At 42.0% G+C, this 27,803-nt stretch overlaps 1 protein-coding gene and 1 pseudogene across 1 annotated transcript; one reads left to right on the top strand and one right to left on the bottom strand.

Moving 5' to 3' along the window:
- Positions 1 to 128: 128 nt before the first annotated feature.
- Positions 129 to 26,067, top strand: LOC129835057 (anthrax toxin receptor 1-like). Its single transcript, XM_055900446.1, has 18 exons — positions 129 to 976; positions 9,046 to 9,117; positions 10,090 to 10,161; positions 10,354 to 10,435; positions 10,548 to 10,578; positions 10,681 to 10,754; positions 10,866 to 10,934; positions 11,665 to 11,745; positions 11,982 to 12,042; positions 12,582 to 12,680; positions 12,845 to 12,914; positions 15,390 to 15,468; positions 15,692 to 15,787; positions 17,027 to 17,065; positions 17,674 to 17,772; positions 17,950 to 18,117; positions 18,323 to 18,403; positions 23,916 to 26,067. The coding sequence occupies exons 1-18, from the start codon at positions 816 to 818 to the stop codon at positions 24,174 to 24,176; spliced, it is 1,695 nt and encodes a 564-aa protein (XP_055756421.1). The 5' UTR covers positions 129 to 815; the 3' UTR covers positions 24,177 to 26,067.
- Positions 26,068 to 27,286: 1,219 nt separating this feature from the next.
- On the bottom strand, positions 27,287 to 27,406 carry LOC129865586 (small nucleolar RNA ACA64; annotated as a pseudogene).
- Between the last annotated feature and the right edge of the window lie 397 nt (positions 27,407 to 27,803).

Genomic DNA, 27,803 nt, shown 5'->3' with positions numbered 1-27,803 from the left:
ATTTTAAGTGTTTCTAAAATCCCCTATGGGAAAAATGGATGGTGGAAAAACGATTGGAATCATTTCCTTGTTTAACTGCTAGGTTTTCTGGGTATAATGACTCATACTGTGGTTCTCTATTATCCTACAATAACATTCTGGACAGATGGGATTTTTGTGTTAATTCAGTGGATGCCGCAGCTCATCATTTCTTCGTTGTTTTATAGGCAGGCATATGTTTCTCCAAAGTTAGCTTCTTGAGAGGGAGGTGCAAAATGGAATCTCGACCTTTTTTCGTTTTTTTTCTCTAGCCAGAAATATGAAACCTGGTTCATTTCTGGCATGTTTGTTCCCGAGCTCCCAGTTCTTAACATTGCACGTCTCCATTTAGCTATTTTAACCAAAATGATTTGGACAATTTTCACAAGAAACTTGTATTTTTGTGAATTATCCACATATATTCTAACACATTGAAACATTTTAGATTTTTTACTCAAATACTCCACGATTGTTTTATCATGCGAATATGACAGGATAACATCGGAGAGTAAAATCTCTGAACAAATTATTTCCTACGTTTTCAAAGGAGAACAAAGTGCTGCAAGTTTTGGTATAGTATATTCGCCTTCACCGCCCATCCAATATTTGTCAGAGGCACACGGTCTGTATTGTTTGGAAACTGAGAGCAACGGTTTTCTATGGCGCAGCCTTGGCCGTTTTTTGTCGGTTATGTATCTCTGCCTAGATAAGTAATTTCAAGACTTTGTGGATGTGAGACAGCATTGACTTAGTTCCATAGAGTTTTTGGAGTATTTTGCGTTTTTGGCGGGGGAAAGATGGCGAGGTTTTGGGGAAAAGTGTCTCTTGCCCTACTTTTCCTTGGATTTTTTATGTTTACTTTAGCATCTGTAAATGCTGAACCAGAGCAAGAAGTAGAAGAAGAAGGGGAGGAAAGTACATGTCAGGGGGCTTTTGACTTGTATTTTGTGCTTGACAAGTAAGTAACTGTCTAAATGGCATATTTATTATTATACTGCATAATAAACCCAGCGAACCGTTATATTGAGATGCCAAGCCTCGCTCGTTACACAGTATTAAGTCATTACTAAACAGACAATAGTGTACAGTGAGCTCCAAAATGTTTAGGACAGTGACACGTTTTTTGTTGTTTCGGCTCTGTACTCCATCACTTTGGATTTTATATGATACAATGACTATGGTGTTAAAGTGCAGACTATCAGCTTTCAATTAAGGGTATTTTCATCCATATCGGGTGAAATTACAGCACTTTTTGTACATAGTCCCCCCATTATAGGGAACCAATAGTATTGGGACAAATTCAGTTATATGTGTATTAAAGGAGTAAAAAGTTAAGTATTTGGTTCCATAGCACGCAATGACTACATCAAGCGTGTGACTCTACACATTTGTTGGATGCATTTGCTGTTTGTTTTGGTTGTGTTTCAGAATATTTTGTGCCCAATAGAAATGAATTGTATATTGTGTCAATTTGGAGTCAGCGTGTCAAATCAAATCACATGCGCCGAATAGTGTAGATCTTACCGTGAAATGCTTACTTACAAGCCCTTACCAACAGAGCAGTTCAAGAAGAGTTCATAAAATATTTACCAAATAAACTAAAGTGATAAAAAATTAAAAGTAACACAAAAAAATAACAATAACGAGGCTATATACAGGGGGTACCATATATACAGGGGGTACCGTACTGGGTCAGTGTGCAGGGGTACAGGTTAGTTGAGGTAATTTGTACATGTAGGTAGGGGTGGTTATGCATAGATAATAAACAGTGAGTAGCAGCAGTATACAAAATAAATGGGGGGTCAATGTAAATAGGCCATTTGATTAATTGTTCAGCAGTCTTATGGCTTGGGGGTAGAATCTGTTAAGGAGCCTTTTGGTCCTAGACTTGGCACTCCAGTACCGCTTGCTGTGCGGTAGAACAGAAAACAGTCTATGACTTGGGTGACTGGAGTCTCTGACACTTTTATGGGCTTTCCTCTGACACAGCCTATTATATAGGTCCTGGATGGCAGGAAGCTTGGCCCCAGTGATGTAATGGGCCGTACGCACTACCCTCTGTAGCGTCTTATGGTCAGATGCCGAGCAGTTGCCATACCAGGCAGTGATGCAACCAGTCAGGATGCTCTCGGTGGTGCAGCTGTAGAACTTTTTGAGGATCTGGGAACCCATGCCAAATCTTTTCAGTCTCCTGAGGAGGAAAAGGTTTTATCTTGCCCTCTTCACGACTGTCTTGGTGTGTTTGGACCATGATAGGTTGTTGGTGATGTGGACACCAAGGAACTTGAAACTCTCGACCCGCTCCACTACAGCCCAGTCGATGTTAATGGGGGCCTGCTCGGCCCGCCTTTTCCTGTAGTCCACGATCAGCTCCTTTGTCTTGCTCACGTTGAGGGATAGGTTGTTGTCCTGGCTCCACATTGCCAGTTCTCTGACCTTATGTAATATATCTGATCTAATTTGGACATATTTTAGATAAGTTCTCATCTGGTAACACAACTCGTAGAAGATGTATGATTCAATGTTGATAGATTTCTATGTGTACAAACTTGTGTGGCCCTGATGATGAGGATGTTGGTGCTACTAAGCGAGGTTCCTGACTTCAAACAACCGGATGCTCGTTAGTGACATCCCCTCATCCCTCAGGCCTGAGCTGTTTATGAGATGCACAGGCAAGTGCTTTTACAACACCAGTATCGCAATACTAGGAAGTAAGGAAGCAAAGGAAACACAACATGAAGCAGACTCAAGTCCTAATGTTGGGGGGAAAAACTGTCTTGTGTTGTCACCCAGAGTCACATTTGGGTTTTTTTGCAAGCTATAGCACACCCTATTTTGCAAAAGTATGTTTTAATGGACCATAAAGTTGACTATGCTTCATGTTTTCTTTTTTGCCAAGAAGAATCTGGTGTCATAGTATTGCAATACTGGTATCGTGACAACACTAGCACAGACCATATTCTGGTTGAGATGTAGATTAAGGACATAGCCCTTTGTACTTTAGCTTGGTCATTGGGTTCCTGACCAGACCTGAACAGGAAAAACTCTGGGCCTTAGTTACATCCCATCGGACCAGGAGTTCTTCCTCCAGGTCTGGCTTTTGTCACACTCCATAGGGCTACAACTAGGATACAAATCAAATCAAATTGTATTTGTCACATGCGCCGAACACTGGAGTGGCTGGAGTCAACACTTTGGTCCCGAGTTTCTTTGAATATAAATCCTGTAAATTTCACGACTAGTTTATGGAAAAATCTCCCCCAGCCAAGCGGTCACCGAATAAAGGAAAACGGACCATGTGGATATCATGAATCATTACTGTTAAGGTCCAAGTGGGCAGTGGATCAAAGAGAACCAAGCTAAAGTTAACCCTATGTTGTGGTGTACTATAGCCTACTGAGGTATGACCATATAATTAGTAATTTAATAAGATTTCTATGGGTATGACTTTGAGCTTAATCAGACTGGTAGGCCCTATCCTGCTGTTTTATAAGGAACACAACAAATTGTATTGTTTTAGGGCATGTTTCTATCACTGCAGACCAGTACTGATGCCAAATGTTCTGCATAATAAAAATCATCAAAACGCACTCCCTACCACTGTAGCTAATGCTCATCAGATGTTATGGGAAAACACCCTAGTTTTACTTTTGGTCTGCTGACATCACTTCCTTGCCCTTACTTCCTTATCGGTAGCCAGTTCGCTGCAGCCTGCAACAAACACTCAAACTGGACAGTTTTATCTCAATCTCTTAACTCAAAGACTCAGTCATGGACACTCTTAATGACAGCTGTGTCTGCTTTGTGTGATGTATTGTTGTCTCTACCTTCTTTCCCTTTGTGCTGTTTGTCTGTGCTCAATAATGTTGTACCATGTTTTGTGCTGCTACCTTGTTGTGCCGCTACCATGTTGTTGTCATGTTGTGTTGCTACCATGTTGTTGTCATGTTGTGTTGCTACCATGTTGTCATGTTGTGTTGCTACCATGTTGTTGTCACGTTGTGTTTCTACCATGTTGTTGTCATGTTGTGTTGCTACCATGTTGTTGTCATGTTGTGTTGCTACCATGTTGTCATGTTGTGTTGCTACCATGTTGTTGTCACGTTGTGTTTCTACCATGTTGTTGTCATGTTGTGTTGCTACCATGTTGTTGTCACGTTGTGTTGCTACCATGTTGTTGTCATGTTGTGTTGCTACCATGCTGTGTTGTCATGTGTTGCTGCCTTGCTATGTTGTTGTCTTAGGTCTCTCTTTATGTAGTGTTGTGTTGTCTCTCTTGAAGTGATGTGTGTTTTGTCCTATATTTATATATTTTTGTATTTTATTTTTAATCCCAGCCCCCGTCCCCGCATGAGACATTTTGCCTTTTGGTAGGCCGTCATTGTAAATAAGAATTTGTTCTTAACTGACTTGCCTAGTTAAATAAAGGTTAAATATAAATTAAATAAAAACCATGTTTCCATCCACAGTTTTTATGCAAGTAAAGTCATACTGTATAAAAAAAATAATCACATCAGCTGTGATGGAAACAGGAGGTTTCGGGTACAATGCCAACAGATCATTTGTTCGTTCAACATGGTGGCATCTTTTTGTGTCGGTAAAGTTAATTATGCGAGAAATGGCGATGGAAACACCTTAATGAGAAAATATTGATATAATAATCATAATATCGAAGTAAACTTGGAGTCACACGATGATTTGTTGTGTGGTCCTCACAATACGACTCGGGAAACCATGCAGTTTATTAGGCTACGGATTAAATACGTTTTGATGAACTTCACAGGGTGGTGAAAGTGCAAGGTGGACTAACCTACCCGCAGATCCTACCCGCACTGTACCCGCACCTACCCGCACTCTGCTGTTGTCTAGAGCACATGTGCCAAGACCAGACTAGGTACATTTGCTATTTAACGCAACAGTATTTGTGACATAACTATCGGTAGAGTTAAAATAAAGCGATGGAAACACATTGAACATTTGATTTTTATTCGGTCCTTGGACACTTAAGTGAAAAGGTACATTTTGTGTGCACAACGTCATCACGCACAGAGTTTTACCTGCAACAAGTCTGTTTGGTGGAAACTGGTGGAAAAATGTGCATATTTTCTTAATGCAGATTTTGGAGAATATTCGCGTGAAAATCTGTCGCCATTCGGATGGAAACCTAGCTACTGCCACCTGCATTTACCTCTTGTAGGACGTAAAAACTCTGGCCTACGGGACATTCACTGTTTAGAAAACACACGATAATAATGCTAGAAGCTCCGATGCCCTAGCAGATTCCCACAGCCATAATGTGTGTCTTGACCCGCTTGGCCTTGTTATAATTGTTTTCTGATCAAGCTATGGGACAATAGGAAAAAATTATGTTTTGCACCTGTGTTTTCCCATTAGAAGCTGCATGTAGCAGCCATTTGTTCTTCCTTTTCAAGTCTACGTCATTCTTCACAAGAATGTTAATCATTGCGAAATGTTGTTTTTTTCACAGGCCTACATTGAAGTTGGGCGTTATGTTGTGATCATTTTTAAAATCCAAGCCAACCCGGACTACATCTGGAGTCTATAAATAATGTAAACATGTCAAGACTTTCTCACTGTGGAATGTGTTATTTTTCTCTCTCCTGGACCATGGTGCTGCTCTGGCCTCCATAACGCATCAGAAGAAGCTTTTGGCATGTGTGTTTTGCAGGAATAAATGCCTTGTTAAAGGTGATGCACTATGAAGAAATCACTCCGCCATTTCCTGGTTGCTAAAATTCTAAAAGTTCACCTAATTTCAGTTTATGTGACAAAACAAGCAAGTATATTATAGAGCAGTGTTTCCCAACTGGTGGCCCAGCGGCCCAGCTGTTTTTTTAATTGTAATTTTATTGTTGGACATAAAAAACTGTAAACATGCCAGCAAATCAGCTCCAAGTGATTTTCATTTTGGAAATCTGTTCCAAAGTATTCCCAAGCATAATAGAGAGATATACAGTAAGTGATCGTATACAAATGTCAGCAAGGTTTGAAATGATTCTGTTTTAGTTGAATATTGTGTCCGTTTGGTCAATTTGCAGTTTACAAATTATTTGTAATTATGTTCCCTGACCATCCGCTCAAGAAAAACATTGGCCCGCGGCTGAGTCGAGTTGATGATCTCTTGTGTTGAGAATCATTGTACCATCTAAACCGCTGTGAAATATATTTTCCATAAGCCAAAATATTGTATTTTTGTATTGTACAAAGCCGAAAGTAAAAGATGTAAAAACTTAAGAACGGGAGCCATAGAAATAATGCACATAGGACAGATCTACAGCTTCTTAGACTTGCTTTCAACGAGAATGGCAGATCGATAACTCACATTTCTATGTGAATTTGGTCTGGTCCGCCAAAAAGTTACATATTGAAGCTTTAAATGTTATCACACCATCTAGAATCCCCAGTGCTTTGGGGTACCCGAGCAAGACAGACATTTTAAATGGGCAGTCAGTTATTTAGAGAAAATAATATTGCACCCAGAGAAATAGGGTGAGAAGAAGAAAGACAGGGAAAAATTTGAAAAAATCCAAAAGATAAGGGAGTGAGAATAAAGAAAGATTTCAGTTGGAAGCCTAGACACAGCAAGTAGGCCTCAAGCTAAACGTAGGTTAATGGTCTATCGGTACAAATCCATGTGCATAGTCAGTTAAATTGGAGTAAGATCATTGCTTCAGAGACTGGGGTGGTTTTTAACATGCAGCAGGCTCCAACTGGAAAGGGACCCTACAGCTCCACGGTGTTGGATTTTCCTCTCAACACTTAGAAGCGTGAGAGCAGAGCCTTTTACTGAACACCTGGGTCTGACAGAGCCTTTTCCCTCACATGTTTTCTGACATCCCTGGCCTAGACCGACTGAACACTCTCTCTGTCTGTCTCTCTCTCTCCCCGACTCACTTCATTTTGCTCATTGTAGTGGTGAGTTTTCACACAGTCAGCAGAATGAAAGGCTTGATAAAAAAAATATATATATATATATAAATGACTCTGGGCTTTCATGTTTAAAGTAACAAATTCTCTCCCTCTCAGACATCTAGCACAGTCCTGACCTGATCTGTTTAGCGTTGCTAGATGTTGATTGTGCATGTTTCTTCCCTGAGTGTCCTAAGGTGTTTGGAAACAGCACAGCTACAGCCGTCTGATCAAACGCTGTAGTAAACTGAATAGCTGTTGTTTATGGCCTTGAGGCCATAGCCTGTCATTCGTCTTATGTAATTTGTCTGTTGTGCTCGTGGGTCTGTTATTCCCCAGGACAGTTTTCAGTGGGTTGGTTAGGGCACAGACCTCACCAGTCCTGATCTATTTTGGTTGTGTGGGCTGAAAGACAAAAAAATGGACTTGTGGTTAGAGATCCACGGTGGATCTTTTCTGCTTCCCCCAGCAGAGGAGACATTAAAGAGCCAACGCGTGGTTTTAATTATCCCAGCCATCCGAATGTTACCCCGATCTCTCTCTCTCTCTCTTGTCTATGGGGTTCCATCGGTTTCAAAATGAGTTTCATATGGCCCGACGTGCCGTTTATCATGTACTTATAGTCAGAGGATTTATCAATTATATAACGCTAGACAACGACAACGTGCACCCTTTTTGACATGATATAATCTCAAACTCCTGTCGTCAAGAGCTCAATCATTTTAGTCAACAAAGCTGTTGAAGCTTGCAATAACAACTTCCAGAACTTTTGAACTGTAATGGTTTGACTCAGTCTATTAAAATTGTATCAAAGAAAAAGTACCACAACATTTTCCTTCAAGGATCTCACAAGACAATAGCCCACTTCCTTTCCTAATGCTGTTTATACAGGTGAGAAAACTGCAAGCCAGGCTCCAATCCCACGACTGCCTGGTACCTCAGAAAACAGTCTTGTCCAACACAAATAATATCTATTGTGATGCAAAAGAAAATCTCCAAGGCGGGGAGTCCTTAGCCTCACTCCTCTGTGAATCACTGAAACACTAACCCTATATGGCTGTACTGTACATGAAAGAAGACATTTTGAGGTGTAGTATTTCCCCCGTAGTAATGAAACAAACCGCATGCCTGACAGATTGGCTCTTCCCTCGGGTCAGGGCAGTCCGACTGTGTGTGTTCAAGCCGCGTCAGATGAACACTGTTTATTCAGCACATTTGTTGAACATCCAAGTGTGACGCTCGCTGGCCTCCCCCACACATTTTATTTGGGTAAGGTTTGTTTAGCTTGACAAGTATTGTCCTCACAGGGTGCTTTGACTCCGTTGAATGCAATGTTTGTAAAGCTTCTAAAGAATATACTCAACTCTAGCTGCACAGTATGTCATGCCTGTTTATCCTACACATTAACAACACAAATATACACCAGAAAACCAGTACGGAGACTAAACTGGGAAAACAAGTGAATGTTATGTCTGGTGCTCAGATTGTAACTATTACATCAGACATCCATGTGAGGCTTCGTCAGCAGCATTGTCCTATTTCAGGCTACTGCTTCATCCATCCGCTAACAGCGGTTTGGTTCAGTTTAATAAATTAGATCATTCCCCATGTGTAGTATTCTTCAGTAACGAGTCACCGCCACAACCACCAGCCAGGTCCCTTCCTTCCCGGACTTAGAGGAAATGAAGCTCTTCTCTGTGGAGCTTTCATAGGGACTATTACTGCTACCGTCCCTTATGGAAGCTCAGAGATCACCGGGTAGCTAGCTGGGCAGGTTGCTAAGTTACAGACTTGGTCCTCAGATGTGTCCAAACTCACTTTCCTCCTTTTCCCTAATAAATGGGGTTAGTTTGTGTCAATGGAGATTCTTCTGCTAATGTTCAAATGGCTTGTGTTTTCCGTGACATATTGTTTGGCCAATCAGCGTACTGATAACCTCTCTGTTATGATTTTGTGTTGACTTTATATGTCGCAGTAGTACAAACAGTTCCTGTACTAGGAGGTGTTGGATAAACATTTAGGAAATGTGTCACATGTGCGTTTAAACAACGTTAGATTGTAGGATATAACTATTCCTCTGTTTTCTTTCTTTCTAAGATCTGGCAGTGTCAAACACCACTGGATAGAAATCTACTCCTTTGTGGAGCATCTAGCTGAAAAGTTTATCAGGTAAGAGAACATCACAAAGATATTTTGTTGTCAATCAAGGCCTGAAGAGGCAGCATGGCTAGCTCGTGCACAGAGGTGAGCTGAATCGGGACAGTCCGATTGGCTGAGGCCACGAGCTGGAGGGGATAGTGATCTCTCATGTGAGGGTGGGTGAAAGCTAGACTCTGCGGCGCCAGCCGGAGAAATAAACAACACGCATGCCGGAAAATAGTCCTTCATCGCCATCAGCATGGGAATTCTGTAACAGCATTTATTTATTAATAGGAAAAGTATCTTCATTGCTGCTTGGCCTGTAATGGCAGGATCCATCCAGCGAGCTTTAAGAGAAACAGCACTCGACAACACATAACCCCCCCCCAGCAAAAAAAAAATATTTCCCCAATGGAGCACACTGTCCATGTGCTCATTCACTTACCAACCAACCGCGGTAATGGCATGTGCCATGAACATAACGGCAGCTCGAGAGCTTCAAGCTGGAGGACAAAGACATACATGACCAGAGTGCACAGCGATGTCAGCTAGCTATTCCATTAACGTCAATAGCTAGTAAGCTTCCTCAGTTTGGGTGGTATTGTTTTTCCCCATCACAAAAGTCTCAAAAACAACATATGAATCCATCAAATTGGGTCCAGAGTCCTTGTGAACATGGCCCATAAACAAATAATAGTATAGAACTAACCATAGAGAATTCTGTGATTTATGCTTGAATGCATGGACAGGTTTCCATGTGAGTTTTTTTTCATCCTAGGTACATTTGTGACGCCAAAACACGTCCTTGCATGTCACAATAAATACGTGAAATAAATGATTTGGAGAGTGTGTCCATTGTGTGGTCCCGATTTTTAGTTTGTTTGTTTATGTGTTGAGCTCAAACGTAGTATGGCCTCTTTGAGGCTTGACAAAAGGAATTGTTGAATGGTTCAGGACCACCAAAGTCTCTAACCGTTGTTTGTGTGCTGTGTTGTTTGACAGCCCAATGCTGAGAATGTCCTTCATTGTCTTCTCATCCAGAGGAACCACTCTCATGAAACTGACAGAAAACAGGTACACTGCAAATATGGGTTAAATGCATCCCAAATGCCACCCTATTCAGTTTATAGGGTGGCAATTGGGACGCATCCGTTTGTCTTGTATGAGGAATAGAAGTGGTGATGACTATTTTACTCAGTAATGACGTTTAGACATCAGACCGAGACTCTTTTTTTTTAATAACGTGCGATTTGTGTTGTTTGTCAGGGTGGAGATAAGAAAAGGATTGAATGTGCTGAGAAAAGAGATACCTGGTGGAGACACCTTTATGCACCTGGGCTTGGAAAGGGTATTTATCTGCTTCTGACGTGGTCTTACTCTATCGTGTTATTCACCTGTTTAACATGTTGTTGTTGTTTTTTAAACATAATGAGAAGAATAACATTGTCTTCTCCTTTCAGGCGAATGAGCAGATACACCATGAAAACTTTGGTGAGCATCCAATGGCACCTGTCACTAGAGTCAGACATAGCAAAGGCCACTCGATACTTGGCGACGTTGAGGTCATACAATTGATCGACCTCTCTGTTACAGGGACAGCAAGTGTTATCATTGCCTTGACTGATGGGGAGCTGAACGAACACCAACTCGTCACTGCACAACAGGAGGTAGGCAAATTGGATTTATGTAACATTCACCTTCCTGTTGATGTAAAGGAAAGACAATGTTAAAACATGTTCTCTGGCGCTGATTCTCGGTTTCCCCCCCAAAACAAACAGGCGGAGAGAAGCCGGTCTCTAGGAGCGATGGTGTACTGTGTTGGAGTAAAGGACTTTAACGAGACACAGGCAAGGGTTTCGTTTGCAGTGTAACATGCATGTCCTGCTCCCCTGTCAAAACACATTTAGGAACCTGTTGTTAACAGAAAATGATATACTGTAATTACATCTAGTAATACTACGCTCTCAATATTATTTCACAACAATGATTACAATATGTGCTATTTATATTTAGTAACACGTGTAGATTATGTATCCCATAATTGCATCTACCTACACATCTTGAACCCGAGTTTGCTTGTGAGGTTTACAGGGCTACTTATACGCCAGGCTGAGCAGTAATGAAATTGGGCGATTTGACTTGCATGCAAACGATTACCATATTAGCTAAGGAAGCAAGTTTCAGAGTCATGCATCGTTTTAACTGGATTTTTAATGTGTCGTTCTACCACCCAGATTGACTTTCACTAAATGTCTGGATATAACATACTGTACTTTTCCCTTCATCAAGGTTGTTTAGGCCTCAGTCCAATGTCCATTGTACATCAGGATTGTGCTTAGTGTCCCTATCATTGTACTGTTATTTCCCTCCTAACCTGGTCATGCATGTAGAGAGAGATGAAGGTACAATCACCATACAATATAATGATATGGTTATTTCACCTCAAATCAAGTGTTCACTGAACTCTTCACCGAAGATGAATGGGTCATGATGTGTGTGTCTCTGGTTACTGAGACGGGAGCCAGGAGGAAGCACTGGGTCTGTGTAAATAAACTTGTTCTCTCCTTCCCCCTATAGCTGGCCACCATAGCAGACACCATCGAGCATGTGTTTCCTGTGATGGGCGGATTCGTAGCCCTGCGAGGAGTGATCGACTCGGTAAATACACACTGGCCAGGAAGGAGAGACTTAGGCCTGTTTCACGAAACATACCTTCAGAGAAAGATCAAATAAAGTTGAAAAGTCAAAATAGACTGTTGTAAATGTAGCCTATAGCTACTGAGTGTCTCAAATTTGAGGAACCTGTCTCTTATTTCGATACAGAATCTTCACAAGATATGAGTCACCTTTAGCCTATTTAACCTAGTCAACTCAATCATTTTCTCCTTCTCCAGATCATCAAGAAGTCCTGTATTGAGATCCTAGCTGCAGAGCCCTCCAGTGTTTGTGCAGGAGGTGGGGTCCCTAAAGGATCAAAGCAGAGCAACGCTAGTTCCCTGTCATTACCTAAGTGCTGTGTTCATTTCATTAAGCGGCCAGGCTGGTGCCCTTCCCTCTGACTGGGGCTCAGCTGGCTCGTATTCATTATGGCACACTGTAGCAAAACATAGAAAAACATTTTGAAATGGAAAACGACAGGTAGCATAGCGGTTAAGAGCGTTGGGCCAATAACCGAAGGTCACTGGTTTGAATCCCTGAGCCGACTAGGTGAAAATTGTGCCCTTGAGCAAGGCACTTAACCCTAATTGCACTTAACCCTAACTTAACCCGAAGTCAATTTGATAAATGACTTGTTTCCTAATCGAGAGAGACAAGTCCCATAAGACCTGTGTTTCCCGAGCATGATGTTTTCTGTATTTTATTTAACCGATGTTGACAAGTCAGTCTAGCTACTCTTGTATGCTACCCAACATAATTGTGCAAAGTCTGATAGCCTATGATCATATTAAATGTATGTAGTATTTTTCTAAACTCAAGGTGTGTCTTATTTCCAGAGAGCTTCCAGGTAGTGGTGAGAGGAAACGGTTTCCTTCACGCCAGGAACATAGAGCAGGTGTTGTGCAGCTTTAGACTCAATGACACCCTCACCATTAGTGAGTACCTGCTTACATTTACACTTCATTTACTGGAGGGTTAACCAGGTGTTTCATACCAATGTGTGCAATGTGTATTTCCAGCTGTAACATGCATGAAGAACTACAGTCGATTGAAGGAAGGAAACCTATTTAATAAACAGAGTTTTTGGCTCTCTCCATAGATAAGAAGCCTGTGGAAATCGAAGACACGTTCCTGCTGTGTACGGCTCCAGTTATGGATAAAGTTGGGCAGTGAGTACCTTTTTTAAAAATACATTTTTTAAACGTTTTAAGATGGTCAGAGCTATCGCTGTTTTTAAGCACTGTAGAATGAGTGTGTGTTCCCTGGCATTTCTAGCCGATCACCCCCCAAGCCCTCCCACATAAACACACTACCAGAAGAAGCCTGCTATTCATTAGGGTGTCTTAACGGACTCCGTCAAGGCCAAATTCCACTCCTCCTCTATTCTCTCTATATATGCCAATGAGTTCATTCAGGTAGAGCCTCATTGGTTAGAGCCCTGTGTTTTCATAATGAGGACAGTGTTACAGTTGCCACATCACAGGTGGCTGGTGGCACCTTAATTGGGGAGGAGGGCTCATGGCTGGAACAGAATTAATGGAATGGTATCGAATGTGGTTTCCAAGTGTTTGATACCATTCCATTTACTCCATTCCAGCCATTACTATGAGCCCTCCTCCCCTCAGCAGCCTCCTGTGTGCTCCATAATCCAATAACAGATACATCCATCATCAGGCTGCCTCGTTTCTAATGTAGGCCTCAGAATCTCCAACATCAACAAACCACTTCAGAACCCCATTTTTAAGAACTTATTGGATCAGGTCATAAATTGAGGAATTAGACAGCAATGGTAAAAGACTTAAGACTCTGAGGGTTCTTTTGACCTTGGATGAGACAGTTTAAGGGAGACATAAAATAAAAGTACATGACGTACTTTCCAGCCCACAAAGTCTCTCTCCCACCCACTCTTTGTGTTCCCCCAGACTCAAAACCCTGTTACTCTCCACTCCTCCTTTCCTCTCCCTCCATGCCTCACCCCCTTCCCCTGCCTGCCTTCCTCTCCCCTCTACCTCCAGCTTTCTCCTCTACCCTCACCCTGCCACCTCGCCTGCTCGCTCACCGCTCCTTTGATTTCATCAGTTTACAATGGACCTGCTATGTCCCCTTGTCAATGCATCCTCTGAATACAACTCACGTAGCTATCGATCTAACTCCATGACTACTGAAAAACAGAAAGGCAGCATCTGTTGCTCTCTCTCTCTCTCTCTCTCTCTCTCTCTCTCTCTCTCTCTCTCTCTCTCTCTCTCTCTCTCTCTCTCTCTCTCTCTCTCTCTCACACTAACAGCTCTGATCAAAGCAGAAGAACGTCTGCCTAGTGCAGACCCTGCCTTTTCATCTGCTTGTTTAACAGATGTCTGACACCACACAGCCAAGACTGGCACTTCCTGTCTTCCTCTCTGTCTGGTATTTTATTCCTGAACATCCACTTTCTCTAGTTAACTCCCTCCTCCTACCCTCTCTCCCATTGTTTTTCACCATTTTTTCCCCCTCGTCTGTCATCTTCTTTTAATCTATAGAGCAGCATACCACCCTGCATACCACTGCTGGCTTGCTTCTGAAGCTAAGCAGGGTTGGTCCTGGTCAGTCCTTGGATGGGAGACCAGATCCTGCTGGAAGTGGTGTTGGAGGGCCAGTAGGAGGCACTCTTTCCTCTGGTCTAATAAAATATCCCAATGCCCCAGGGCAGTGATTGGGGACACTGCCCTGTGTAGGGTGCCGTCTTTCGGATGGGACGTTAAACGGGTGTCCTGACTCTCTGAGGTCATTAAAGATCCCATGGCACTTATCGTAAGAGTAGGGGTGTTAACCCCGGTGTCCTGGCTAAATTCCCAATCTGGCCCTCAAACCATCATGGTCACCTAATAATCCCCAGTTTACAATTGGCTCATTCACCCCCCTCCTCTCCCCTGTAACTATTCCCCAGGTCGTTGCTGCAAATGAGAAAGTGTTCTCAGTCAACTTACCTGGTAAAATAACGGTAAATTAAAATAAAATAAAAATAAATCTAGCAGTTAGCACCCCGTGGTCAAATTGATTATTCTCCCCTCACACGCATGCACATGCGTACTCACATCTCCACAAAATGTGAACGTGGCCCCAAGTCCAACTGACCATATTTTCCCCCTGATCGTTACTTCTTTCAGGGATAAGAGTGGACTCCAGACAGCCAAACCAAATAATGCTTATCAGTCCAAATGACCTAGTTCGCATATCCTGTTGATCAGTCTGCGTGCTTTGCAACCCTAGAAAAATGCAGGGAATTCCAAATGAGTTTTTTTATCACCAAGGTTTGAGAAGTTTTCCAGGCTCCCTGAGGTCACATGTGAATAATTGTTTTGCACCCAGAAGAGAAAGGTACTTGCAGTAGTTTTTGGAGATATGAAGAAATGTGGGCATCAACTGTTTTTGATCGGGCAAGGTAAAAGCCTCTCTTGGCTGAAAAAGAGTTAAACCAACTTTGATACCAGTGCCCTACTTAGTCTCAGACGTGTAATAACATGTCTGCGCATTAATAGCTTTGTTTGTTGGGCGCAAAGCTCTCTTTGTGTGGCACCTTGGCACTGAACAACTGTGCCCTTTTGCCATTCAGTGGTCTTGGGCAAGCAGGTCTTAACTAGCCTAATTTGTCTGTTTTTGTGTTTCAGGGTTGTTTATCTACAAGTGAGCATGAATGAAGGCCTGTCGTTCATCACTAGCTCTGTACACATCACCACCACAGAGTGTGTAAGTATGCTCTGCCAATCACATTACAACTACTACTCAAAACTCACTAGAAATGGTCTAATGTTGGGAAACAATGATCCATTTTCCATTATTTTGCATTGAATCCTTTCTTTGTTTCTTCTATCTGAATCTTGTTCTGTTTTTTATTTCTGCTTCCTCCTCCTCCTCCTCCTAATGTGGGTCGTAACCCTGTCTTAGCTCTGTCTTTTATCTTCCCTGGCAGTTTGATGGCACCATCCTTCTCATCACCCTCCTGGTTCTGTTCCTGTTAATGGCCGTGCTGTTCATGTGGTGGTTCTGGCCCCTCTGCTGCACTGTGGTTAGTGGAACCCTCCATTAACAGTTGGTTCAATATGATGGCGATTATGGGCCATGTGTTATTTTACAGGTGTAGGATTTTAATTTGATTACCCTGTTGCAGGATAACTTTCCTATGACATTTAAAACATGTAGTGTATTTGTGATTTGAAAAGGCTTCTGAAGTTTGTAATATCCACTTGGAAATTTCAGACATGATTTTTATATAAAATGTATCAACCCCTACAAAAATGTCCATTCATTATAATCCACATAATAATTCAAATTTCCTGTTACTGCAGGATTCTTTTCCTGCTGTAGCAAAATGCCTCAAATTAAGCTCCTACATCTGTATACTGTATAGAGTAGACCCTATAGCAGAGTAATTGCCATTGAAATGACTTACGTAATTACCGTAAACAAAGTAACCTGGTTCAATGTAATGAAAATGATGTTGTTATTGTTTGTAAGGGCTTTTACTTACCAGCAAACATTACTTTAAACATTTGTAACAAATTTCTTTCAGGTTTGCAGTTCATTCAGAAAATGAATGATACATCTGTGGTTTTTCTTTTGTTGAACATTCTTTATTTGGACAATAAACGATGATTGCCGAATCATTTTAAAGGAACGCGGGGCACGTATCTATGAAGCTCCACTCCACATCTAAACTGCTTGCTAAATCTATTTTTCAACTATAAAAATAATGTTTCTTTGCAGGATCCTTTTCCTGACGTTCAAAAATGGCTGAATTGTTTTTCCTTGTTTTTCTGGTTGTCTTGATACAAGTTACACCATCCAATTATGTCAGATCTACAGGAGTCAAACTTTGGCACGGACCATGGCGATACATTCAGGCACATGAGTATTATTAGAATATGGCAAATACTAGTTAGTTATTGCATTCTATCCATGCTGGCTTTCTCGGGCTACCTGAGACCTGAAACAGATAGGTGGGAGGGAATACAGAAGGTCGCCAATTGATTCATGCGCAATTTGCCTAAATGGATAATGAAACACTTCAGCCACTACATTGTATTAGACATTGCCGTTATTCTGGTGTCATGTCATTACATCCAGCTGTTTTATCAAAACAAGAATGTTAAACGGATACGCACCTTAGCAGGCAATTGTCTAATCTATTTTCTATGCAAACGTTCGAAATGTCGATAAGAAAAATCACTGGACAAATTACTGGAAACAGAGCTAGTGTCCAACAATTGATATTAATGTGACTTTCTCCCCTGAACTTCCTGTCAAGGTGATCAAGGAGCCGCCACCGCCACCTCCTCCAGAGCCAGTAAGTCGGCCCTTAAATCTCTGAAAGTATACACATGCATTAAAGACTATACACACACACTCAGTCACACACAGGGTCTCAATCATAGCACAGCCCTATTAGTGAGCCAGGGAACGCATCATCAAGCTCAGTGGGGTCTATGCTCAATATGGATGAAGTTCCCAGAAAAAGCAACAGTATTCAGATGAAAAATCAAGAATAAGTGACCAAATGTTAAGTGATGCAGTCATGAGGCCTCTTCAGGGCATTTCGCCACAGAAGTTGATTCCAAATAATAAGTCTTTGTCACAATTTCCATAGATGTGACACAGCTGGTCGTGAAACAGAGGCATTTATATTCTATGGATCTCTGATGCATGAATGGCCTAAAGCGGTTACTAATTCTCTATTTTACCCTCACTGGGAGTCTTTCAATTCTATTTCCTTTTGGCGGAATTCTTGTTTTATTTTCTGTGAAGCTATTTTGTTGGTGAATGAAAAAAGCTTTCATGCAAGGCAAGTGAGATAAATTGCTTTTTGGAGACGTTTACTATCGTGGCCAAGAATATGGGAAAGATGCATAATATCGTAACACATGAACACATGCTCCTATCTTTTCTCTCCGCCAGGAATCAGATGATGAAGATGGCATGCCCAAGAAGAAGTGGCCCACCGTGGATGCATCCTACTATGGAGGAAGAGGAGTCGGTGGAATCAAAAGAATGGAGGCGAGTTGGATCTAATCCACTCTTGACATTGAAATTGCTATAATCTTTATCCTCCATATTTCCTCACAAACACATCAAAGTTGGAACTTTATTATAGACTACATCACTGCCCGTGTGTAGTATGTAACACTCCTTCTGCAGGTACTGTAGGTCATATAATCTGTTCCACTCCTGCAGGTGCGCTGGGGAGGGAAGGGTTCAACGGAGGAGGGGGCTAAACTGGAGATGCCCAAGAACGCTGTGGTGAAAATGCCCGAGCAGGAGTTTGAGCCTTACGAGCCCAAGCCCAAGAAGGCCCACAACAGGAAGCCAGCCGCGGACAGGAAGTGGTACACTCCCATACAGGTAGAAACACACTTTTCTTCTCTTTCCTTTCTTCGTTTCTTTCTAAGACTAGTACCTACACTCTCTTCCTCGCTACCGCTACTTTTATAATAGGGTACTGTGTAGTATGAAAGAACATATTGGCCATGCACACTTACCAGTTTGCTAATTAGAATGCATTTTTGACAGTATTCACTGTAGTCATTTCTCTGTCTCTTGTCGGCAGGGTAAACTGGACGCCATTTGGGCCCTGTTTCGCCGCGGTTACGACCAGGTCTCTCTCATGCGGCCTCAGCCAGGAGAACATGTGAGTACTAAAGCCTTAAAACACCCTGAGAGCCCAGCCTTAGTCCAATCCCTCATCAGACAGTCCAATCCCCCAAAAACGCCCCTGCAGTGGCCGACACCTCACCAGTGCCAAGATTCATGACACGGCAGAGCCCAACACCTGCTTTAAATCAGCCATAAAAGGGAAATAAACCAGGACTGTGGACACACTCCAGGAAGTTCCTCTTAAGGTTTTCAAATCTCTACATTCACATGTTTTAACTTTGCATTGCTGACCCTTTGTATCAAAACGGAGATTGGAGTTTGGCTTGGAGTTGGTTTTTGCTCTAGATATGCACTTTGGAGGGCTAGACTATCTGAGGGACTGTATCCCATAGATCTCCTCTCCATTCTTTCCTTTGAGAGCTGCAGCTAACCTGTTGAGATGGCACCTCTCCAGGTGCAAGTTAAAATCATGCGTTATTTGCAGAAAATCTTCAATAGCCCTTTTTAACTGGAATTCCACATTTAAAGAGTATTCTCTTGGCCAAAAATAGGAACTGAGAAGACATGACTGTACTGCCAGATAAGCTCTCAACAACGACACGGGAAGTCAGCTATCGACCGCAAAGAGGAACAATGATGATTAGCGTCCTTCAGATTTCTCCCGGACAAAAAGATGTCGAAACTTTGTTCAAAAGGTTTGACCCAGGAAAGCTTTTAACGATCGCCACCTGCAAAGGGTTACGTGACACAATGCTTACTCCAGCGGAATCGTTTCCATCCCTCCGTGTAATGGCGTCGCCTACTTGAGTAATTTGCGGTCGGTTACGAAGAAGCACAAAAATTCAGAGGCAGGCCTACTTCTACTGGTGTAATATATATGTTTTCCTTCAGGGAGGAATGAGCACACATACAAGGCAGAAGAGCTCTTTTCTTTCCTGTGTAAAGTGTTACCTGAGGAGACCGGGCCATGCTTGCTGGTAACACAGCTCTTTCACTCACACACACACACACACACACAGATCATATTGGTGTTCACAGAACATGTACAGGCCTTGTGTGTTCCGTTGGACCCATTTGGCCAAGGTCAGATCTGGTTTCCCGACAGACATATTTCAGTCTGTTGCTATGTTACATTTTATCGCCATGCAGATTGCTATGACGACGCCTGTATCCTGAATGGCACTATTGAGAGAAGCCTTGGCTAAAAGCCTTTCCAGTACAATTCCATAAAACACGACTGAATGCTCCTCGTATCCACAGTAGAAAGGCTGATCTATGAAGCCTAGTTTCCTTTGATTTCATCAGTTTACAATGGACCTGCTATGTCCCCTTGTCAATGCATCCTCTGAATACAACTCACGTAGCTATCGATCTAACTCCATGACTACTGAAAAACAGAAAGGCAGCATCTGTTGCTCTCTCTCTCTCTCTCTCTCTCTCTCTCTCTCTCTCTCTCTCTCTCTCTCTCTCTCTCTCTCTCTCTCTCTCTCACTCACTCACTCACTCACTCACTCACTCACTCACTCACTCACTCACTCACTCACTCACTCACTCACTCACTCACTCACTCACTCACTCAATTTCTATTCATGAGGCTTTGTTGGCATGGGAAACATATGTTTACATGGCCAAAGCAAGTGAAATAGATAATGAACCAAAGTGAAATAAACAATAGAATATTAACAGTAAACATTACACTCACAAAGGTTCCGAAAGAATAAAGACATTTCAAATGTCATATTATGTATAAATGCAGTGTTGTAATGATGTGCAAATAGTTAAAGGGAAAATAAATAAACATAAATATAGGTTGTATTTACAATGGTGTTTGTTTTTCACTCATTGCCCTTTTCTTGTGGCAACAGGTCACAGATCATGTTGCTGGGATGATAATACTGTGGTATTTCACCCAATAGATATGGTAGTTTATTAAAAATGGACTTGTTTTTGAATTCTTTGTAGGTCTGTGTAATCTGAGGGAAATATGTGTCTCTAATATGGTCATACATTTGGCAGAAAGTTAGGAAGTGCAGCTCAGTTTGCACCTCATTTTGTGAGAAGTGTGCACATAGCCTGTCTTCTCTTGAGAGACAGGTCTGCCTTCGGCAGCCTGAGTTTGGGTCAGTCACAGTGGTCAGGTATTCTGCCACTGTGTACTCTCTGTTTAGGGTCAAATAGCATTCTAGTTTGCTCAGTTTTTTTGTACATTCTTTCCAATGTGTCAACTAATTATCTTTTAGTTTTCTCGTGATTTGGTTGGGTCTAATTGTGTTGCTGTCCTGAGGCACTGTGGGGTCTGTTTGTGTTTGTGAATAGAGCCCCAGGAGCAGCTTGCTTAGGGGACTCTTCTCCAGGTTCATTTCTTTGTTGGTGATGGCTTTGTTATGGAAGGTTTGGGAATCACTTCCTTTTAGGTGGTTGTAGAATTTAACGGCTCTTTTCTGGATTTTTATAATTAGCGGGTATCGGCCTAATTCTGCTCTTCATGCATTATTTGTTGTTCTAAAAGCTAGGGGTTCTCAAATTTGTCTCCACTTTTGTGTATTTGGGTGATCAGTCCTTGGTTCCAAATATTGGGGAAGACGCCAGAGCTGAAGATGATGTTAAAGAGTTAAAAGTATAGCCAATTGGAATTTGTGGTCTGTATACTTTATCATTTAATTTTGGATACCATCAACCCCACAGGTCTTTTTGGGTTGGAGGGTTTGTATTTTGTCGTGTAATTCATTCAATGTAATTGGAGAATCCAGTGGGTTCTGGTAGTCTTTAATAGATGATTCTAAGATTCGTATTTGATCATCTATTTGTTTGTTCGTTGTTATAGGGCCAAAAATATTGGAGAAGTGGTTTATCCATACATCTCCTTTTTGGATAGATAATTCTTTGTGTTGTAGTTTGTTTTGAGTTTTCAAATTTTTCCAGAAGTGGTTAGATTTCTGACGTGCTGTTCATTATTTTTCCGCAGTGTATTTCTGTATTGTTTTAGTGATTCGCCATAGTGAAGCCGTAGGCTCAGGTTTTCTGGGTCCATATGTTTTTGGTTGGATAGGTTTCTCATTTTATTTCTTAGGCATTCTTCATCAAACCATTTGGCATTGTTGTTAATTTTCTTAGGTTCACTGCTTGGAACTTTGGGATTTGATAGGGAAGCAGTCAAATACACTGTTTAGGTTTTCTACTGCCAAGTTTACTCCTTCACTATTACAGTGAAACATATTGTCTAGAAGGGATTGAATTTGTTGCTGCCTAACTATTTTTTGGTATATTTCTACACTACTTTCCTTCCATCGATAGCATTTCTTAATATTGTGCCGTTTCTTTGGCTTTGATGCCTCATGATTGAGCATAGCTCTGTTCAAGTAGAGTGTGATCTCCCCCTCTCAATCTCTCTCCCCCTCTCCCTCTCTCTCACTCTCTCTCTCCGCCTCTCTCCCCCCCTCCCTCTCTCTCCCTCTCTCTCTCCGCCTCTCTCCCTCTCTCTCCCTCCCTCTCTCCCTCCCTCCCTCTCTCCCCCCCTCCCTCTCTCTAACTTCCTCCGCAGCTTTACTGTGGGATTCTCTGTGCTGGTTTAGGACACCCAGACACACTCCCTGTTTGCTTAGTTTCGGTTGAGTGTGGTATAGTGCAGTGTGTGTGCACAGCCCTACAGGGTATGATTATCTGTGCATAGTCTGGTTTAGTCATATCCCTCTCTCTTTGTGCAGCCCTAGTCTTAATTCACTGGCTCCACACCGCTACATAGGACCACAGCTATGTCTCCAAATACTCTCAACTTCTCAGCGAGCTCCTACGTGTAGAACATCATGTGTTCGAGCAGATCGTCCTCCTGAGGTTACATTAGAGTCTTTGATTTAACGTCTCCCCTGACAGAGTGTTCGCAACGCGAAGGACATGAGGTAATAGCGAGCAGAGATGACCGCGAGAGTCGTCTCAACCAGCGGGGGCACATGGAAACCAGTCTGACGTAACACAGGCTAGTCTGTTTTATGACCTCTGGGGTTTAATGGTAGACGTTAGAAGAGGGAGGTTTGAAGGGGCATCTTTGTTTTGCCTTTGTACTGTAAGTTTTGGTTCAAAGTCTCACACCAGATTCTTCTATTTGTTTTTCAATCAATCCGTGCTTGCGCACCCCAATACGTCAGACATGTTTTTGAGTTATGTACCCAGTAGGTCCCTCAGGTCCTCTGGCACTGGCCTTTTAATTATCCTAAAGCCTAGGACCAAGATGCACGGAGAGGCAGCCTTTAGTTATTATGCCCCCAGCCTCTGGAATAGCCTGCCAGAGAACCTGAGGGGGGCCAAAACTGTGGACATATTTGAAAGAGATCTTAAAACACATATTTTTTGATTTTCCTTAGGGTGCCTTTTATTCGTTCAGTTTTATTGTAATTATTTTGTTTTTATCCTCTTATGTTTGTTGTGTAGTAAATATTTCCGTTTTTATTTATTGTTTAAAAAAAAAAAAAATCCTGTGAAGTACATTCAAATCAAATCAAATTTTATTGGTCACATACACATCTTTAGCAGATGTTTTTGCGGTTTTAGCGAAATGCTTGTGTTCCATGTCTGAAATGTGCTGTATAAATAAAGCTTGATTTGATTTGACCACACTGGTTCAATGTTATGAACTCGCAGAAAGGTTGCTAAAATGAGCCTCTCTCAAAGGGTCTGCAGAGAACGTATGCACTGAGAATGAAAGAATATTTGATTAGAATCCATGACCCTTCTCATGTTCTCATCCTGTTATTGACTTGATTGAATGTCAGAGACCGAGTTTGTTTACCAGAGGATTTCTGTATTTTTTCTACCTCATATATAATTTACAAGTCAAGAAGAATGGAATGTGTCCTCTGTTGTTTTCATTGCTGTCTTGACAATGCAGCCACTCAGAGTGTGTGTGTGTGTGTGTGTTAATGTGTGTGTTTGCATATGTTAAATGGCTCTACAGTATGACCTAGTAAGTCCATGTCTGCCTATCTGCGTGGGGAATGAAAACGGGGTGACTGGGATGTCTGTCTGGTAAGGGCATAAATCTGAGTTAGACCATATACCGCGAGAGTGCACTGTAAGACGCCACTGTGGTCGAAGCAAGGGGTTCTCACTATGTAGGGAAGTAGCTGTGGTGGACGAGAATAGGGAGCAAAAGTTTATGCTGCAAAAGGAACGTATTGCTTTGAATTGACTCAAATCACAGCAACCCCCCCACCCCCCTCTGTCTCTACATTTCTCTCTCTCATTCTCCATATGGTGCTATAAACAACATGGGGTTATTGGAAAGTGGCCACAGTTTCATTGGTAACAGTACATTGGAACAGGACATTGGGCTGGGAGGAGAGGGTAGAGGGGTCACAGCAGGGGCTGATGGGTAAGACACCTGTGTACTGTACGTGGGAGGTGGGCTGGACCATGTGGGGGAGGGGAGGGGGGGGGGGGTACAATGTCATCTGAGTTATGTCTTTACTGTAGCTTAATGGGGTTCTGTATATTCCTGACTTTTAGGACATTGATCACCATGTAATCGGATGTTACGGTCTCTTTCCCCCCAGGGTCGATGCATCAACTTCACCCGGGTGAAAGACGAGGCAGCGGCAGCAGCCAAGGCCCCTCCTCGGGCCCATAGCCCCCCTGCTCCAGACTACCGTCCCCTGATCCGCCCCACTACACCGCCGCCAGCACAGACCAGCTCGCCCTCGCGAGCACCGCCCGTCAGCCAGCTACCCCCGGGGCCACCCCCCTCCCGCACCCCCCCAGGGCCCCCCTGCCCCCCTCCCTCGCGCCCCCCACCGTGCCCCAACAACAGACCATGAAAGCGATTTAGGGACCCCACTCCAATAAAGCAATAGTCCCCGCTGCCAAAGATGCTCCCTCAACCAAAAATAAACATAGTATTTATTTGAGTTGGGGTGAATTTAGCAGGAGATGTAATGGTTTGTTGCTGGACAGCAAAAGATTTAGTCATAGGAGGAAAAATACTGCAATGGATGAAATTTGTTTATCAACTACTGAGTATCCGATGATGGTAAGCGTCAAGGTGACAGGAGAGTAGACTGGGCCTTTGTGTGGCTTTAGTTACCACTGAGTCGATTTACTTTCAACCACAAGGATTGGATTTTTTCTAGTATGACGAACCTGCTGTCAAACCAATCTAGATTAGCTTTTTGCATCTCTCTTTTGTGAATATTTACATATAGCTTTTTAGATCTCTCTTTTGTACATTGAAAGATTTCATAAGGGCAAATTGTGTAGGGGGTCACACAACAGGCCTTGGTTATGGTTTTTTCTCTGAGGTCCAAATTAGTTCAACTCAGACTGAGAAAGATAGTTTCAGCCAGTGGTGGAAAAAGTACCGAAGTCATACTTGAGTAAAAGTAAAGATACCTTAATAGAAAATTACTCAAGTAAAAGTGAAAGTCACCCAGTAAAATACTACTTGAGTAAAAGTCTAAAAGTATTTGGTTTTAAATATACTTAAGTATCAAAAGTACATGTTTTACTTTTGATAATTTTCTTGTTTTATTATTTTACGGATAGCCAGGGGCACACTCCAACACTCAGACATCATTTACAAACGAAGCAATTGAGTTTAGTCAGTCCTCCAGATCAGAGACAGTAGGGATGACCAGGGATGTTCTCTTGATAAGTGTGTGAATTGGCCAATTTTTCTCTTCCTGCTAAGCATTCGAAATGTAACTAGTACTTTTGGGTGACAGGGAAAATGTATGGAGTAAAAAGTACATTATTTTCATAAGGAATGTAGTGGAGTAAAAGTAAAAGTTGTCAAAAATATAAATAGTAAAGTACAGATACCCCTAAAAAACGACTTAAGTATTACTTTAAAGTATTTTTACATAAGGACTTTACACCACTGGTTTTAGCCCATGTGAGTTAGTCCATATTCCCATTGAGAAACCGATTTTTATTACTCCCATTTGGGAGTGTTGCCGGAAGCCATGAGCGAATAAGCATAAGTTGACACTGAGATACTTTTGATATGGACTGAACACGTAAAATGTGTATATTTTTTAAATTAGTAAATGGAAAATCATACATAGCGTAGGAGATGTGTATAGACAAAAACTGGCATTTTTAAACACTTTGTTGGTCAATATCTGAGGGTGAACCCAGGTTTACCTAAGTTAATATTGGTAACCAAAGTCAGGTCATTGTTCTCTCATCAAGTTTTTACATTCCCAAAACTGTACACTAATTTGATACATTGTATCGTTTACCTTTGGTTTTTGACCACAATCACATTGCAACTGCAGGGCAGTTCACCACGTCTCTAATTTATTAACCCCCAGACCTAGAGGAGGGTACTTGAATACGACAAAGGTGTCCGCTGACAAAGACGGACACTGTGCATGTAAACAAACTATTCACGCAACTTCATACGACAGCGTTTCTCAACCCCATTGGTCTATAGTCCGGCACTAGGTCATGGAATATTGCTTCCTTAGTGCAACTGTACTTTATCAGAAGGCTATTAAAACATGGGGAAATCTGAGTGATTTGTCTATGAACCAAAACCGATTCAATCAAGTCCCCAAAGGAGGAAAACTACAGCATGCCAGTCGCCAGTCCTTGGTACAGACAAAGGTTGAGGAAGACTATTAGAAACGTTTTACACTCGGTACCTTTCAGGATTTTTCTACTTTGATTTTTCTACTCTCTTTGTATAATGTACTTCATTCGATTATGTACCATTGTGTTACTATATTCCTTTGATATATTGTAGCTCTGCTGAAAGCTGTTCAGGAGGATGATGATGATGATGATGATTAAGAGGTGCATACATTTACTTTGTTTTTATTGGTACAATAACACAAATAAAGCTCAAAGGCACCCAAGTGTGATATAAAAGTTCTGCTTTTTGACAATGATGAAAGCCCTCCATTTCATTGCCTGGATTGGTGGCTTTTATTAGTACATCACCCCACTCAAGCAATGACATACAGTAGTTAGAGGAGCAAGCAACAACATTATATACACCTCGTTATTATGTCGTTTTTATCTCTGTGCTTCAGAATGACCATTAGGACCTTTGTGGTGTTCTGAGAGAAAAAAACTCTTGAGATGCTAAATGTTAACCATTGTTTTACATGTTAACCATTGTTTTTCATGTATTAATGGGAGTACTGAAACAAATATGGAAAGACATTAATATGTTCAATGTTTTTTTTTAACAGTATCAATAAAAGTTGACTTCCAAGCTTTTATATGTGACTAATGGGCTGTTTTTACATGTGCGTGTGTCAAAATCCAATAAAAATGTTATTGGTTGCGTACACATATTTTGCAGAAGTTATCGTGGGTTTGGCTAAATGCTAATGTTCCTAGCCCCAACAGTGCAGTAATAGCTACAAAAATGTAAAGAAAGGAATTAAGAAATATTACAACGAGTAATGTCAGAGTCCAGAATATAAATATATATGTATATGATGGTGTGTACGGGCATTATGGGCAGTATATGACAGTATATTAATTATGGAGTGTGTGTGTGTGTGTGTGTGTGTGTGTGTGTGTGTGTGTGTGTGTGTGTGTGTGTGTGTGTGTGTGTGTGTGTGTGTGTGTGTGTGTGTGTGTGTGTGTGTGTGTGTGTGTGTGTGTATAGACAGTATATGAATTATGGAGTGTGTGTGTGTGGGAGAGGGAGAGAGACCTGGCTGCGGTGAGTGATGTCAGTGATGAGCTCCTCGGTGGTCCTCAGCAGCCTGTCGATGGTGGGGTGAAAGGGAGAGCTGTCCACCTGGGCCAGGGTCTGTAGGGTGGCTGTGGCTGTCCTCCTCACCTCACAGACAGAGGAGCTCAGACAGGCCAGCAGGGAGAGCACCACTATGGAGGGAAGAAACATTTACAACTTTGTTACTAATACACCAGTAATACAACAGCCACTTGTTGAAATGTCTTCTACTGCAGTGATTGTGAGCACATGGGTTTTATTACACCGTCACAGAGCAGGCAATAAGCTTAACGTACCACAATACTGTAGACAGTTCTCTCACCCCAGACAAATGACACATATAGGATCATTCTCAGACTGTGCCAACAAACTCTATGTAAAGTACAATGAAATACAGCAAGCCTTTAAATTATGGGAATTATGAGAGGCTCTGTGTTGTAAAAGAAGCAGTCACTGACCCCATTTGAACACACTCTTTGCTGCTCCACCCAGAACATTTGGATAGGAGACGACTGTAAAGAGAGGCAGGCCTCCCCAGGGACTGGCCCACCCTCTACTTCTGCCACACACACACATTCAGCAGCTTCTGTATGATCCACTATGCCATTTAGATAACTATGATATGGAGTTGTGGTCACTTCACATGTCACATTCACAGGGCCCAAAGAGGTTGTTTGTGTAACCTTGGAACATCTAATTTGTCAAAGACCGCATATTCATTCAGAGCTTCAGTTGTATCCCAAAAATAATGATC

Source organism: Salvelinus fontinalis, chromosome 1 (genome assembly GCF_029448725.1).
Source record: "Salvelinus fontinalis isolate EN_2023a chromosome 1, ASM2944872v1, whole genome shotgun sequence".
NCBI classification, from domain to species: domain Eukaryota; kingdom Metazoa; phylum Chordata; class Actinopteri; order Salmoniformes; family Salmonidae; genus Salvelinus; species Salvelinus fontinalis.
This window is presented reverse-complemented; position numbering and strand designations above follow the sequence as displayed.

What these genes read in the sequence shown, in the direction of transcription:
- LOC129835057 (XM_055900446.1), top strand. Translation starts at nt 816, where the DNA reads ATGGCGAGGTTTTGGGGAAAAGTGTCTCTTGCCCTACTTTTCCTTGGA. An exon ending in CAATGACACCCTCACCATTA is followed by an intron (nt 12,681 to 12,844) that starts GTGAGTACCTGC and finishes CTCTCTCCATAG; the next exon opens with ATAAGAAGCCTGTGGAAATC. An exon ending in ACATCACCACCACAGAGTGT is followed by an intron (nt 15,469 to 15,691) that starts GTAAGTATGCTC and finishes CTTCCCTGGCAG; the next exon opens with TTTGATGGCACCATCCTTCT.